This window comes from Endocarpon pusillum (genome assembly GCF_000464535.1).
Source record: "Endocarpon pusillum Z07020 unplaced genomic scaffold scaffold6867, whole genome shotgun sequence".
NCBI lineage: Eukaryota > Fungi > Ascomycota > Eurotiomycetes > Verrucariales > Verrucariaceae > Endocarpon > Endocarpon pusillum.
The window spans coordinates 2,602-18,495 of record NW_006916615.1 but is presented as its reverse complement, the minus strand read 5'-3'; the positions used below and the strand labels follow the sequence as shown (position 1 = coordinate 18,495).

General features: G+C 48.5%; 6 protein-coding genes across 6 annotated transcripts; 3 read left to right on the top strand and 3 right to left on the bottom strand.

Annotated features, from left to right (window-relative positions):
• Positions 1–879: 879 nt before the first annotated feature.
• EPUS_07232 (uncharacterized protein) lies at positions 880–1,405 on the top strand (the record flags this gene model as incomplete). The annotated part of the gene is made up of 2 exons (XM_007807384.1): positions 880–954; positions 1,070–1,405. 2 exons carry the CDS (start codon positions 880–882, stop codon positions 1,403–1,405), a joined length of 411 nt encoding a protein of 136 aa, XP_007805575.1.
• Positions 1,406–1,722: 317 nt separating this feature from the next.
• Positions 1,723–3,552, bottom strand: EPUS_07231 (uncharacterized protein; the record flags this gene model as incomplete). The annotated part of the gene is made up of 1 exon (XM_007807383.1): positions 1,723–3,552. One exon carries the CDS (start codon positions 3,550–3,552, stop codon positions 1,723–1,725), a length of 1,830 nt encoding a protein of 609 aa, XP_007805574.1.
• A 573-nt stretch (positions 3,553–4,125) lies between these two features.
• EPUS_07230 (Actin-related protein) lies at positions 4,126–5,188 on the bottom strand (the record flags this gene model as incomplete). Its single annotated transcript, XM_007807382.1, has 2 exons — positions 4,126–4,210; positions 4,260–5,188. 2 exons carry the CDS (start codon positions 5,186–5,188, stop codon positions 4,126–4,128), a joined length of 1,014 nt encoding a protein of 337 aa, XP_007805573.1.
• Positions 5,189–6,562: 1,374 nt separating this feature from the next.
• EPUS_07229 (uncharacterized protein) lies at positions 6,563–8,903 on the top strand (the record flags this gene model as incomplete). The annotated part of the gene is made up of 13 exons (XM_007807381.1): positions 6,563–6,582; positions 6,655–6,682; positions 6,734–6,972; positions 7,030–7,177; positions 7,232–7,322; positions 7,373–7,390; positions 7,445–7,505; positions 7,553–7,909; positions 7,985–8,102; positions 8,173–8,261; positions 8,312–8,531; positions 8,597–8,663; positions 8,719–8,903. The coding sequence occupies 13 exons, from the start codon at positions 6,563–6,565 to the stop codon at positions 8,901–8,903; spliced, it is 1,641 nt and encodes a 546-aa protein (XP_007805572.1).
• Positions 8,904–9,635: 732 nt separating this feature from the next.
• Positions 9,636–12,403, top strand: EPUS_07228 (uncharacterized protein; the record flags this gene model as incomplete). The annotated part of the gene is made up of 4 exons (XM_007807380.1): positions 9,636–10,226; positions 10,272–11,822; positions 12,131–12,253; positions 12,317–12,403. The coding sequence occupies 4 exons, from the start codon at positions 9,636–9,638 to the stop codon at positions 12,401–12,403; spliced, it is 2,352 nt and encodes a 783-aa protein (XP_007805571.1).
• Positions 12,404–13,147: 744 nt separating this feature from the next.
• Positions 13,148–14,898, bottom strand: EPUS_07227 (uncharacterized protein; the record flags this gene model as incomplete). The annotated part of the gene is made up of 7 exons (XM_007807379.1): positions 13,148–13,357; positions 13,410–13,562; positions 13,628–13,894; positions 13,942–14,243; positions 14,293–14,480; positions 14,538–14,628; positions 14,697–14,898. The coding sequence occupies 7 exons, from the start codon at positions 14,896–14,898 to the stop codon at positions 13,148–13,150; spliced, it is 1,413 nt and encodes a 470-aa protein (XP_007805570.1).
• Positions 14,899–15,894: the final 996 nt, after the last annotated feature.

Here is a 15,894-nt window from a genome sequence, read left to right as displayed (position 1 = left end):
CGGGCTCACAGTGACCGACACTGCTGGGATCTTGGATGCTCTTCGCAACATGATGGAGCACTTGTCTATCCTCTCAGATGCTGTGAAACATCCATAGTGCCAGTTCCTGTCTTCCCTTAGCCCAGAACGAGTTCGTATAAAATGATGATCGTATTTATCGCTATCAATGGTACTGCGTTCGACTTGGGTTAGCAAGGTCTGCCACTTCAATCCTTCATAGTCGTAGGCCATACTCCTCATCACCGTTCTAACACTCGCAATCAAATCCACAGTTCTCGCCTTCGTCCCCGAATCGTCTCGTCCACCGAAGCCGGCATCTGCTTGTGTCCTACCCCAGCCAACTTTGCAGAGTGAGCAAGTATCCTTCACAAACGGAAGGACAGGCGTGACACACTTCTGGCAAGAAATCTGTCCTCAGAGAGAATAGAAACTGCGTTCAGTAGAAGCACAATAACTGCCAGAGCACTGTCAGCCAGGTAGATGCGAGGGTGTCCAATAAGGCTGACCATAGAAGAGCTTAACAAACGCTCCGAGGCCGAAAAAGAGAGCCATACTTGGTCTCGTGCGCGCCGTAGAACGAATGGTATGCAGATTGTCAGGCGCAGAGAAAATGCGGAACGAACTGTCTGGGAAAGCTGTAGGGCTGGACGAAGCTATGTAGTACCTAAGTACATACGTAGTACAGTACCGTAGCTTCCCACGTAATTCTGCTTCCCCGACCTTTGCCCGCTTCGTCTACAGTCAAGCCATCGCAATTCCTTATCTCGAGAGAGAGAGGCGCATCATCCGACGCAGGATCTTTCTCATCCTTCCAAGACATGTCACTGGCGTCGCATCGACTTTACTAATTGAAACACACTATACACCTTATCGTCCGACATGCCTCCAACATCACAAGAGTTATCCCTCCTCCTCCACCCCATCGTCCCCGACTCCCTTGCCCATAACACCCGCGTAAGCTCCCATTCTTCTCATCCCCTCCCCCTATCTGACCTTTCCCCAATACATTATCTCCACCACGCTCTCCCCTTCCCCTGATTCCAACCTAACACTCAACCTTCGACTCCAGGTCCTATCGAACCTCCGCTCCCTCACCTCCTTCCTCCTCGGCATCTCCGCCGCAATCCTAAACCTCGAATCTCTCTACGGCTTCGCATACTACATCCTCGGCAGCTCCCTCGTCTCCCTGCTCATCCATTTCCTCCTCGCGGAGGGCCAGCCCGGGAAATACTTCCCCGGCAACGGGGATAGAGGGTTGGATCTACATGGGAAGCGGGGAGGAGGTGGAAGTGAGAAGGGCGCCAGTGGGGCCTGGAGGGATTTGTGGTTTGGTGGTGGTGTGTTGACGGAGGGGTTGAGCGGGTTCGTGTTGGGCTGGGCCGGGGTCGGGGGTGTGATTCGTTGATGAGAATGTGGATGCATGGTGCACTGCTGAGTCGGCGTTGGGAACGAAGAGGCTGGGGACATATTCGCATTTGAGCCTGCCGTCATGGACGGCATCTATTTGAGCACAGCAGGAGTTCCGCAAGGGGTGGTTTGGAGCATGAGTGAACATCTCTACATGGACCCACGACGCAAATATTGAGAAAAGGCTCGATCTCCCTTTGTTCTTCGGGGCCACCTTAAGAAAAGGGAGGCACAAAGCGGGTTGTTACCAGACATGTTCCGAAACTAAGAGTAGTCCGCCATCACGCCCCCCATAGTACTCCACTCTATAATTCATCAATCCCTTTTGAGGTCTCGCACGAATCCCAGATTGTTCCGATTGTCATCACACACCCTGGCATACTCGAGCAACAGCCGAAAAACATAAATTTGCATGTCTTCCTTTCGAAGCACCTTTTCCGCCCAATCCTTTCCATCAGAGGCGATCTTCTTGGCCGCCTCGTCGTGCCCAGGTACCGCTTCACTGTCACCTAACCCTTCAAAGCCACGGAAGTATTCCAGAATTCCATAATAATCCGTAAATCGGTTATCCATAGGTACGAAATGTTTCCAAGCCATCAATCGGGAATCGTGCCATTCACGATAGATTGTGGCTTTGATGGGCAAGCTCGTCGACAGGAGGAATGCGCGGTATCGGCCGCTAAAGCTGTTGCCGTCAATATCGGGGAGATATGCGTAGTTGAATTGCTGTGACATGGGAATCCCGGGGACGACAGCATAGTCATTGTCCAGGTACCAGCACGAACCGTTCTCGCTAAGCTCGTCGCAGAAGAGATCGGTGAAGCCGACATCATTGGTGTATGATACATACTCCGCTAGGTGATCTTGGGTAGCTCGTGCGAGCGGGGACGTGGCGGCGTGCATGAAATTGGAAGTCAGGATTTTGTCATGAGGGTCCCCTGCGGTGATGCGTAGCTTGGTTCCGTTGGTCAGGTAAACAAATCGATGTCGGTGAAACTGATGCCAGTTCGTTGGATGGTGGCGACCTCCTGTCGCTGTGCCACGCCATACCGCCTGTTTCTCCTTGGTGTCCCAACTGATGCCGGTGCCTTCGTCTGCGTTGAACCTTTCGTCCTCACTCCATGGCATGGGCGCCGGAAGCAGGATCTCATTGTTGACTCCCATTTTGGAGCCGCCGAATAAGGGAATCAGCTTCTGGCTCCAACTTGCAGTTAGAGGCTGATTGATCGCGCCGTGATACATTGCAAGGTCTGGTTGATGACAAAGACTGGTAGAGAGGGTGTAATTGGCCACAAAACCATCGCGCATGTGTTCGGGTACTGTGCCGTTCTCAAATCCATCGCTGACTCCAACGGACGTCCGAGCATTGCTATCCGGGTGACAGGCCTCAGGTACGAGTGACATTGAGGAGCTCTCTTTCCAGTCAGCATTCGTTGCTTCCACTGATTCGTCTTCATCGTCTTTGTGCCAATTATGATAGACATCAGTGGCGTCCGCTGTGGCTGTCAGGCGGCGTGACTGTTGTTCTTTCTGCATATAGTCATTGATGGTCTCCCAAGGAACAAGGAGACGGGGCTCGTCCATGGCGTTGCAAGGAACAACCATGTCTGGAAGGTACTTCGAGACAGTGCCGATCATCTTTGCCCATATAGTGTGCCAAAACCAGCCAGTGTTGGCTTCCGACTCCCCACCTTTGATGTTGACCACCATATTATTAGCACGAGCATCGGCGCGGATTTGGTTGGCTGGAAGAGCCCAAAATGGACGAAGGTCGTCATAGATCTGGTCCCAGAACTCTTCCACCATGATCACATCGTGGCTTTTCGCTAAATCGTACCACGAATCAAATCCGGGAGGCGGATGTCGTCCTCTAGCCTTTCTGTATGCTTCCGCCGCAGAAGCTAGGTCGTGGGTTTCCTTCGAAAGGAGGTGCGAAAAGGCATCTTCCGCATCATGTATGAGGCTCGTGATTGGATGTGTAGTCGGTCGATGTGAGGAAGGAGACGACCAGGTTTCTGAATGCTTTTCGGGGGGGGATTTGGGGAATGAATCGGGTAGAGGAGGTAGTGAAAAGTAGAGAAGGAGGGCAGCGATGGTCAGCGCAGGAAGAATCGCCCACCTGATACGCCTGATATTACCAGACATGAAGGATGATAAGATCATTGAAGCATAGGGCAGAACGCCCCCAGTAACGAATTCTCAAAGAATGTCTCTCATGTTCAATGTGAAGAGAGCAGGCAGATAGATCTTCCACTCGTACCGTATTGGTGGTATTAAACGCTGTGATTACTACTCCTTAATACGAACAAGGTACTAGTCGTACTAGGCCCCCTTGTTATGCCAAGACTAACAACACAAGTTGAAGTACGGTGAACGGATTTTTGAGACATTTTTCGCCCTTTTCTCCCACCAAGATCTATGTTACGTAGCACCTCACAATCCCTGCCATGGAGCCCAAACTGAATTCTTCAAAAGAATAGACTTACGACGTACTACGTTAGGTATCACCCGGCAAGGAGCGCTAATCTTACTATAATGCTTGGCGCTTGACAAGGAAATCAACAGTAGCTGAACCCGATGATCTAGGGACATCTTTCGCCTTATGTTGGACCAGCACCAGGTTTACCATTGAAAGAGTTCACTGCTGCATTGAGACTTGTTGTTTGGTGTTTGCAGTGGACTTGGAGCAAGGGCCACTACGGAGTACTTGAAGATAGATCACATCATCCTTGAACTCGGAAAGTTCTCCCGCTTGCTGTCTTCCTCTCTTTCTCCTCGTTTTCCGGCCGAGCACGGTTGAGGACTTTTGGGGGTCAGTAATTGCTCAAATGGAATTCTCCAACAGGTCTCACCTTGTAGAAAGTCGGCAGTCCTTCTTCGCATGCGAGAATGAATGTATGCCTGTCCGTGTTAGTTTGGATAAGAAGAGCGAACCGATCTGAGCAACCTTCGAAGCCTTGATATGATAGTGGAAGTAATCTCTGAATGTTTGGATGTGTGAGATATTCTCTGCTCTTCTTTGTGGTGACAAATGCCTCGGGAAAAGCACGAATGTGATAAAGCCAATCTCCCCCTTCTCTCCTGTCTTTCCTACACCCTGCATGCCTTGCAGCTCCAGCGGTGGATCACTTCGGAACAACACCTGTGGGGCATTTTGAATTGCTCTTCGTCTGGCATCCACAAACTCTTGTAAGAACACTTTACCAAATATTCGATCTGTTTCGTCCCGGAAGATGGTGCTGAAGATGACTGTGACTCGGTCATGCGATGCCTTGATGTAGATGGCCTCTTCCTCGCGGTAGTATATAGCCATGACTTGTCCACCCTCCTGGATTCCTTGGGGTGCTGACTCTGATGTGAAGTGGCTAGCTTCCTCCGACAGGGAAGAGAACTCGTCAAATGCTTTTTCGAATGGAGCGGCCATGGCATTTCTCTTGAGTAGACTGATCCTTCTGACAAGCTCTTCCCTTTCTTCCGCGCTGTCTGGTAGCTGATCAAGATCTATGAGGATGCTGAAATCGTAGCCAGCTTCTGGATTTGTGATGTAGTTGCCATACTCTCGTTGCAACACGGACTCAGCGCCATACTGTAGAAGATCGCGATAGCACTTCACGGAGAGTGAGACCAGTATCTGTGTCTTCGCTGTCGGCGTCGAAATATGAAAGGTAACTCCGTCAAAATCGGAGACTATTTGGTCAATCGAGGTAGGAGACGCTCCCGGTGCGAATCGTTCTGTGAGGATAGACTGAATTAGGACATTTTGATAGTCGAGGAGAAGCATGCTGTCGCATGACCAACCAAGAGAAAAATGCAAGAAGAGAGGGACAGGATCTGGTAGACGCTCCGCTTGTGCCTAAAGGTGCTCATACTTTACTCCAGACCTCCCTGCAGGCTGACATTATTTGGATGGGAAATCTTGGCAGGACAACACTACAAATCTAATCAAGATGACAGCGCTAATGGGTTCCAAACCACACTTGATCTTGATTGATGTGTTCTTACTGACACTTTATAGTCCTGTTTAACTTAATTAGAGTACAGTTCCGAGATAAGAGAATAGACGTTAATATTAGAACTACTTCCACCCTCGCCATGTTGGCTTTGACCCCCTCAGTAGTGTTCGTCAGGCTGCAATCAGTGTGATGTATGATGGCTAAATTCATGATAGGTAAGTCAGATGTTAGGTTCTAAAGCATGAAAGTGTGCTGTATAGGTAGTAATCAGGGCATATGTGCCAAACCAAGTCTCAAGCTTGTGTCTTGGAACGCAGGTGAGGCAGAAGAATCATATCAAAGCAAAGATACTTACAGTAAGTACAAGACCAAAGAAAGGCTTCGTCATTGTCAGGCCTGCAATAGGACTGAGGGCTCAAGGACGTAATGCCTAGCTGCAACTGTTCGTATTGATGGTCTATCTGCTGGTAGTACTTGGTAGAGGATAGGCCTCGAAGAAAGAAAGAGAAGTAGAAGTAGCAGGGTAACAGCTCTATGCCCAATCAGGACTAGCCCTAGTGGCCAGATCACTCCTGCCTATGACAGTCATCATCATCCTGAAAGATACTTTCTGCGTTTTGAAATTGACAAAATGACCTTTTCTCAGTCCCGCGAGCACCAAGAGTCAGTAAGGATACATCAACTATGTGTGGTTCGAAACCCAAAAGCGCTGTCCTTTTGGTGGAGTGGTTGATGTGCCCCTCTTCTCCCAGTGGTCTGTTTCGATTCCATCACCACTGAATCACCAGCTTACGTAGTGGGCTTCTCATGCTCAATACGAGGCAACGATCTGCCCCAAAAGCTGAAAACTACATAGTACTTCCAGGCCATCTTCCTATTGGCAGCCTCGCGAATGGCCGTTCCAAACCCCCTGCCTCTGCCCCATATGGGCTGAAGCCCGCACCGCTGCATTGGGCCGGACTCATGTGGTAAGATAGCGTGACGAATTTTGAGGAGGCGCTGGGAATTATCTTCTCATGCTCGTCTGAAAGCCCAATTAGAAGATCCATTTCGTCCCCTGGCCAAGTCTGCGCCTTACGACCAAGGCCTATATCATGCAGCGACATGCCAGGCGGTCGATGCCACAGCTTTGCGGAAAATCTGCTGCTCTTCATTGTTGTATTCCTCGACTCAGATTGTTTAACTGTCCCCCTTCTCAAAATATGGCAGAAGTTGGTCTAAGGTAAGTTTTGCACGATTGTTCTTTCTTTTCTTCTTGTCCTGGTAAGATGTGGTGAGCTCACCCACGTAAAAGACAGGAGTTACGAGGCTGGCAGATTTTGGTAAGTCGCTGCACCCTTTTATTACTCTGGACCGACTCCTAACACTTGTAGCTCATTACGATGAGCGGTGTGATCGGTGTCACTATATTCTCTAATGGTGGACAAGCCCTCGAGATTGCAGGACCTGGTGGGATGTTGTGTGCCTACTGCATTGTCGGTCTCATCGCGATCGCCGTGATGGAAGGAGTCAGTGAAATGGTCCAGCTTTTCCCGGCTCCGAATGCTATCGTTGAATACGTGAAAGCCTTTGTAGATGCTGATCTGGCTTGGGTTGTCGGGGTTGCATACTGGTAGACTCTTACTCCGCATTTGGTAAAGACCTCTAATCTGATCCTTCATTGGTACAGGTACACTTACTCAGCGATCTTTGCCACACAAATTATTGCGGCGGCCGGGTTTTCATCATACTGGAATTTCCCTCAAAGCTGGCAGACTATCGTCTTCTACATTCTTTCACCTATAGTTATCCTAGTGATTAACTTCGCTGGAGTCAAGGTATTGTCTTCTTAACACGGACACGTTGCCAAAACGACGCTGAAAAATAGCTAGTGGTATGGCTATGTGGAGGCCTTTGGAGGCTCATTGAAACTGTGTATGGTTCTGGGTTGCGGTGTCTTCTTATATGTCACTGCTGACCAAGGTAAGCCTCAAAGGTTTCTCTAACAAAGCGGATGACTCAACCTGTGGCAGAAAATTTCGGTAGCAAATGTGCGCTTCTTGAACAGATCCTTTAAACGATTTCAGGTTGACTTAGACATCCAGACTTTGAAGCCGGCTTACAGAACAACCCTAGATATGCATCGAACCACTCACAAGCTGTCGCGTAAGTCGTCGTAACCCATTTCTGTGTGGTAGGATTGACATTGACAGATACGCAATATTCATTATCTCATACGGGTTCTTAGCTATTGAGATAGTAGCAATGACGGCGTATGAGGCTCGTGACATGAAAGATCTTCGTCGCCCATCTCAATTGGTGGCGTACATCATTTGTTTTTCATACCTTTTTTGTGCACTTGGCGAGGCTTTAGATGTTGAATGGAATGATCCAGATCTCCCAGTGATTTACGGCGCGTCAAATGTAAACGGGGCGGCAACCGTCAAAATCAAGGCCCGCTCCAGAGCCGTTGTTGTCATTGCGGCCGAGCGTGCTGGGTATAAGCATGCCCCAGGCTTTCTTACCGGGTGTATGATTTTCTCTGCCATGAGCGCCGCAAACACTTCTTTGTACGTTGCCTCAAGGGTACTCTACGGAATGACCAGGGAAATGCAACCGGACACTTGGCCTCTATCTTGGCTTAGACACTTGGGTACTGTAGTACCTAGAACAGGGGTTCCTGGATGGGCACTGCTCGTGTCCGCGATAGCCTTTTTCTGGCTTCCTTTTCTTCAATTAAAGTCAGGATATGCTGCTCAGGAGGTAAGTGCCGGAATTGTTGACTGAGCACTCAACAAGACAACTTTAAGCGCCCACTAACGTGAAACAATAGCTCGTGGAAATCATGGCCGTCTCAGGGAGTGTCAGCGGCCTGATAGTTTGGGCATCATTGTGTCTGGCATTTATTCGTTATGAATACTGGTGAGTGGTAGTCCAGCAGAAACTCGTTGTCTATTCTAAAGAGGCGTCAGGTTGAGAATGCATAAAGACTCGCTCCATGGTGCACATTACGGGAGATATAATCGGTGGGATCGTACCGTCAGAGAGTCCTCTACCTTCTTAGGATACTTCCAACCAGTTGTGGCTTGGGCTGGCCTAGCGGGCTGCCTCCTCGTGGTGTTTGTTTTCAGCTCTGCAATGTGGTGGAATGGAGTAATAAGATTCCGAAAGGTCGCAAGCGCCTATGCATCGGTAAGCTGTTTATTAACCCGTCATCCTGATATCGCAGACCTTGACTGAAGTGCCGATCCTGATAGCCAATAATTTTGCTCGCGCTTTGGATCATCCGCAAAATAGTTTTCGGGGGCAAACACGAGCACCAGCGTAGGTGGTTCGTTAAGCTTGACGACGATTTTACCGAGCTCTCTGAAACATTTAGGCGCCTCGAATTCACAAAGTTGGGTTCTCAAACTGACACATCACATCAATGGTTTTCTAGGTTCTTCGGGCGTCCTTGAAGGAGGCAGCCCACGGTTGAGCTCCCCGAAGGATGTGGTTCTAATCAATGGAGATCGTCTTGCAGCTACTACAGTCAAGACGGGACATCTGTCTCAAATGCTGTGACATCGCGAACATAATTCCTCTAGATCGATGTACATTCTACAACCTCTTCAATGTGTGCTAGTATTCATGGCGGCCGGCCTGCACATGCCCCCAGAGTGATGCCAAGTAAAGATGAGAGAGTAGGTATTTAATGTATCGATGACTAGGATGTAGTACTGTATCAGAGTTTAGATCTCTGTAATTCAAGGGATGCTAGGAAAGCCTGCCTTAGTCTTTCTGTAAGAGGCTATCTTAACCCTAGCAACAGCACCTTGAGATGCCAATTCCTTCGGGCGATTGTCCGGGTTCTCAGGCAAGGTGGAGCAAGCGAATAAGCTGAGAGTCGTGGCCTGAGAGCCTTCGGGCCGTCTCCGATCATATCATCCCATCAACACTCCTGCCAACCTGATGAGTGACTTTCCTCCTCTTTGGCATCACTAGTACAGCCTTCTCAGGATTTCATGCTAAGAGCAACTTTGCTCCGAGAAGCTTCAGCATCTTTTAGTCTATGACGGGGCGCACTGAGATCGAGGTTGGCAATTGAGCTCCATCAGCATCGCGGTCTGCGACACCTTGGGAGTAATAGGGCAGCTGTGGCGCTCCTTTCCCTTGACTGAATATGCGGGGTGAGGGCTTGAGGTAACGTCTCAAGGAGGTAAGTCTCCATACAGTATTCCATCATTGTAGTAGGCAGAGTTCACTAACCGCTGGGTGCAGAAGCACGATTCTCCATGAAGGCGGCGTCTTGGTACTATGGCGCGACCTGCATCTCACATTCAGGTGCCGGAGGACTCAATGGAGAAAGCAAAGATCAGGATACAGAATAGGATAAAGAAAGCTAAGAAGAACCAGAAGCCTGGCAAGGAATTTATTTGCAAAGATGATGTGAAGAACGTTTGGGAAGCGGACGACATAAGAGCCATTTTCCCCTCGTCCTCACCCTGGACCCATGAAGAACTTGGGGAAATCCGAGAATACTATATCCTCACCATCTCGATTTTGGTGCTTATTGACTGGTCCCATACGGAAGACTTCCGGTCCGTGTTTTTCGATTTCAATGGAGAAGGAGGCCGACGGACGGACGACCGAATCCCCTACCCAACCAGTAACGCCTTGGCGTTCCTTGGAGCCTCTCAACAGATATTCTACGATACGCAGTGGCAATTCAAGCCTTTCGTTATCAAACTCCGCAAGGAGACCTACCATCAGACGGTGGATGCCTTAGCGCGGTTGCCTTTTATAGAAGACGAAGTCATTCTAGGCTGCGGCGGGTTTGGGAAGGTGCATAAGGTCAAAGTCTCCCGGTTCCATCTCGAAGATGTTGGCGGCTATACCAATCAACAGGTGAGCTCTTGTTGTGAATTCTGGACTGTCCTAACAAGTCCGTAGGAGAAAGAGCTTGCCTGCAAACGCTTTGAGTTCAATCAGAGCGAGGAGAATTTCAAAAAGGAGGTCGACAACCTTCAAGTACTCAAGGAAAGCCTCTCACAGAGAAGTAAGACCGTAATGTTACATCTGGCGACGATCATTCATGGGAAATCTTTCAGCATCCTTTTCCCGGTTGCTAAACATCACAACCTTGAGATCTTCCTTAACGAGGGTTATGACAGAGGCAATGGTACAGCTAATGAAGAGAAGGTCTACGACTTTGAGCAAGTTTTTCCCAGATACACTGGCAAAGACCGTTTTGCAAGCGTTCTTTGGGAGATGTGGAAACTTGTCGACGCCTTGCTCTGGCTTCACGAGCAGCTGACAGTCAAGGATCGACCAGGGCTTTGCTGTGCTCACATGGATTTCAAGCCAGAGAATATCCTCATTGACGAAGATACTAATAGCCAGGTTGGAAGATGGATGATAACTGACTTCGGCATATCTGTATTCAAAAAGCTCAACCTAGAGGATGATGATGCCGAGAAAGAGGTGGATCCCGGGGTGAGAACAGTGGGAGACCTAGGCATCAAACTCACGACCCCCAAGACTCAAACTATAAACGCCCAGGTTAAGCAGGAGGGAACTTATCAACCACCAGAAGCTCACCGATCGGGATCAAGGCATGTTGGTCGTAAAAGTGACATGTGGTCCTTTGCATGCGTTCTGATGGTAGTCCTGACGTTTGCTCTGGGCGGAGCTAAGTTGTGCGATGAGTTCCGGGAAGAAAGAGCTCGAGGGCAGAAGAACGATTATTTCTACCTCGAGAAAAAGGGAGTGAAGAAAGGAATTGAGAATGATCTGAAACCCTCGGAAATCACTTTGTATTTATCTGCCAACAAAGAGGTGGAAACATGGTTATATAGGCAAGCTGAGAAGCACCAGACAGAGGCTCATTGGCTAAGACAATGTGCCGACCTCGTTGCACAGATGCTTCGGATTGAACCAAAAGAACGACTCTCCGCCAAGCAGGCTAATGCTAAACTGCGGTCCATATACCACAAGGTCGAAAACCCACTCCCTCTACCCATGAGTGAGGGAGAGCGAGCAGCTCCCTCGTCATTCACCAATTGCACGTCAAACCTCGAAATAGGTGTACGTATACGGGAATTGGACGACTCTCCGGACATGTCTATATCAACTGAGGAGCTTTCGAAGCCATTCCCATCCGCCCCTACGTTAACACTACCTCGCTCCTTGGAGCCAACTACGCCCATCCCAACCCGTCTTGGTCGAATGATACACAGTCACACTTCTTCAATAGAGAGTAATGGGGTCGTCACCCTTTCCAACGTGGCAGGAATCCGGGTAGACGAGCCAAGAACTTCAAACGAGCAGGATCACATTCATCAGAGCCCACCAAGTCTCTCCGATCGTACTTCGGAAGCAAGTCAAGATCGCCATTCTTCAGAGATCGGAACACCGCGGTATTACCCTCCATTCCCGAGTCCCTCTTCTCGACACTCTTCTGTGAACTGGCTCCCGAGAAGCACATCGTCTCCGTCAAAGCATGTGTGTTACGTTCCTCGGCTAGGAATCGAATTATATTCTTTGTCTCCGGATGGAAAATTTGCTTGTTTCATATATCATCATTGCGTTCGCGTCTGCTATGTTGCTGATGGATTAGAATGGGCTTCGTTCGTGATTCCCTCTGACGTTCGTTGGAAGGGTGTGCGAATTTCAGGCTTTTACTTGGCGATGTACGGCATAAAAAAAGGGACAACGGAGAAGTCAGTATGTATAAAACCACCTCTTTCCAATATTCTCTGGCCTGCAACGTGGAACGTGTCTATGGAGAAGATCGCTGAATACGTAGGCAGATCTTCTTGTACGATCTCAGCTCCTCACGAGAGGTCGATCTCCCAAGTACGATATGCGCGAAGGACATTTCTGGTGTACTGGTCTCAAAGAAGGGTCTCTTTGGATTTGTAGCAGCCAATTCTGTACATCTCCTTCACGTGCAGTATGATAGTATTTTAGCCAGAATTTGGTCTCTCAGCTGATAGGTCAATTTGAAGGACTCGAGCGACACCGATCTTGACGGTGGAGAGCAACTACTCCATTATGAAGGACAACGCAAATTTCGGTTCTGACGGGGAATGGTTGTCTGTATGGGCAACCCCACGGACCAAGGATAAGCCTCACCTCTGTTACTTTGGGCAAATGGTGTCTTCACTGGATGGACGCCTCGTTCTACATGTTAAGCGCGGCACATACAGACATGTACACAAAACCCAGAACTGGGGTCGAAGAGCTTTACTAACACCTACTTAGGGAGACCTCTCCATAGCGAAGTTCGACTTATTTCCTTTCCGCTCAGAACCAGCATGTATCATCCGAAAGATCAACGACAACACGTTTTTCATTGTCCGAGAGACTGTGGAGCCGGAAAAGTGCGAAAAAATAAAAATACAGCAGGGAAAGCAAGCCGTTATACTCCATGATGAGAGTCTGGTTTGTCTTGTTCGAACCAGGACCAAGATGTCCGAAAGAGTGATGCTATCTAAAAATGTAGAACCCCAAGCATTAGAGTATCCCCTGAGAGGGAATCCTGGGAACTACCGCAGGATACGATCCGAGTCAATTCCTTTCGGGAAGCTACTGAGCGATTTCCAGGAGAAAACTTTGATCGCCGCGCTGGAACATGAAGACACGATTGTTCTTTGCTCTTTGAAAGAGAGAGAAGTTGAAATTCAACACATCAGCAGAACCTCCCAAGAATATCATTAATTGGGCCTCTGCAAGGCTCTGACCTTCGTGATAACTTGAGAGAGTCTCAAACCGAAGCCTTTTGATCCTCGTGATGATATATTTGAGACGTAAAATTGCCAAGCTTCTTATGGTTCAGATGCCCATTTCGTGGACACCAATGGCAAACGATGGGTCTTCCTCTTCTGGGCATCGTGCCTCATCCGGAGTAATCGATAAAAGATTATCGTAACCAGTGTTAGTCCAATCCATGTCATAACATAAATCCAGAAGTTTTTCCCAATCTCGATTCTTCGGGTTTTGCTGTTATATCCAAAGAAATTCATTCCATAAAATGTCTATGACGAAGGTCAGCCCTCGATTCATAAAAAGAGAAAATATTGCGCTTACTCCTACAAAGCTGCCGGGCAGGTAGATCAACGAGAATACTGTTATTAATTTCACCGTGGCATTATCGTCCATTGTCTCTGTTGTCAAACCTGCTATATGCTCATTGAGTTTGGCTGCTGCATCTTGCTTTTTGGTGTCAAGCGCGTACGCAATCTGAAAGGTGGTTAATATTGTATTACGTGGGTCCTGGTACGGGTTTGTATGTCGGCAACACATACCAGTTCAACAGTATTCTGAACTCGGTTCTGCAAAACCTTCAAGCTTTCATTGTATCCTTCAAGTAATGTCGAGAATGTTTCTAGCGACAGGATATCTGCTTTGATCATCTGTTGCCTCCTCAAAACCCTAATAACTTTCAAATCTCCGTTGCAATGTGCGCTTAAGGCCATAACGTCATCGTGTAGGTCTCTCAGCACTTGGACCGCGTCAAAACTCACGACAGCATATGATGCTAGGTTCGGATCGAAGACGAATGCCAGATCACTCTTTATTAGGTAAGCGGAGCCCACCCTATTCACTTCTTTTGACTCACCTTCTCTTCAAACTTCTCCCCAAGATATCGAATATGCCAACGCCAATTACGGATATATGCATCAAACACTAGATGATGCAGTCGGAATGGGTTACGAGTGATCTTTTTCAATGTTTCGGAACTCTGAAATCTCTCGAGTGCTTCCAGCTGCCTTTCAAGAGAACTGCCTCCGACTGGATTCAGCAAAATCCAGAGGTCGAATTGAGTATTGTGCTGGTGGTAGACGCCCGTTTGGCGGATCGACCAAGGTGGCTTTAGCGGAGTGTGATTCTCTTCAGCGTATCTAAACTGGTATGAGGTATCTAATGAACTGTCAGTCTCGCGGCATCATATAGATCAGATTCAGCCTACGTTTCGTTCCGCCGTCAGATTCAACAACTGCTAAGTTGCTGTTGCCAGCTTCTGCAACATGAGGGATGGACCCAAACGAGAGTAGGACCTCTAGGAACTCCGGCAACACTTGATATCGTGTCAATATTTGGAGCATCAACTCTTTCGTGATTTGCAGGGGAGTGATGGAACCACTCTGGTTTATAGATCTACGAATATCATCAGTTTGTAGCTTAGTAAAATGGGTTCACATTGTGACAACCCACATAATTCTGATTCGTGGGTTCGCTTTCGGTGAGATGACGCCCCTCAATGCAGCTGCATCGGTATAAACATCTCGCCTGCAAGTCAAAGCACCTAGCCATCAGGTAGCTGTGTTAGCAAACCCCATTCCTTGCCCAACTTATCCCCAAGGTTGAGCGCACCTCCTTGTTCAACTATGTCGATGACTCGCACTCTGATATATTGGTCAAATAAGTCGCTAGCAACGTTCGTGATTTGGCGATTCAATTGGATACCTCGGGTTTGTACTGGATCGTAGTTCTGTAGGTTAGCTGGGTACTGCTCCCAGCCGGCGAAGACTGCAGGGTCAGGAGTCGGAGGTTGATAAGGCCGGGATGCTGCCATTGAGAGGTCACATTTTTCCGGTGGAAAAATGCTCTGATCGAATGTCTTTTAACATGACTTGGTATAGATCTTATCCTCTGCTCCTCTTCGGAGATGTAACGATCTTTCGCCTCCCTAGGCCGCGGCGATTTAGCTAGGCTGATTTCTTCCGGCGTGATCTTCAGCTGCAGGAAAGGGACGTGGATCAGAAGACCGAGCCGCACCCCACTCTTAGTAGATCGTATACTACTACGGGGTCGGGCAGAAGTAATGTTAGCTCGTGCGCTAGTATTCGCCACTTCTAACGCTCTTGATACAGATACTCCTGCCGCCCTTGTACCATACCCCTACTGCTATTCTGCGCAGTTCTATGAGATGCGCAGAGTTTCTCTCTGTTTCTACACACAAGACGTCGAACAGTTATAGATACCAAAGGAATGCACACTCGATATTGAGACATTCAAGGAAACTAGTCCTAATTCAGCGATTTCTGGGCACCCTATACTCACTACGGCAAGAGGCAAGTACGTGGCGCTGTATCTTTACATGGCGTTGCTAGCACTGTGCTAACATTACTTCTGCCCGACACCGTAGTAGTACTACTACGTACAATGTGGACCTCGGGGCTATGCTGGAACAATGCATACTACGTACTAGTACATTACTTTCCAAGCCACGAATGCTTTATTCCTGTGCTGATTGGTAGATGGCGTTATTGCAGCCTCCTTACAATCCCTGCTACGTAGTAGTTTTGAAACGAGACTAATTTTGACTAGTTCCTCTCAGGATTAGTGCTATACAGTCATACTAATTGCTAGCATAATCCCACTTGTAAGGTGATCACAATATCCTTCCTAAATGCTGCCTCTCACCCCCAAGATTCTCGACTCTGCCGCCTGCAGCCTGTGTGTAGCTCACAACGATCAGACTGTAACTCCACCGTCATCAGCAGCCGCTTGCTCTGTAGCGTTTCTTGCCCGCTGCAGCTTACTAGCGTATCGGCTAGAAGTATGGTTA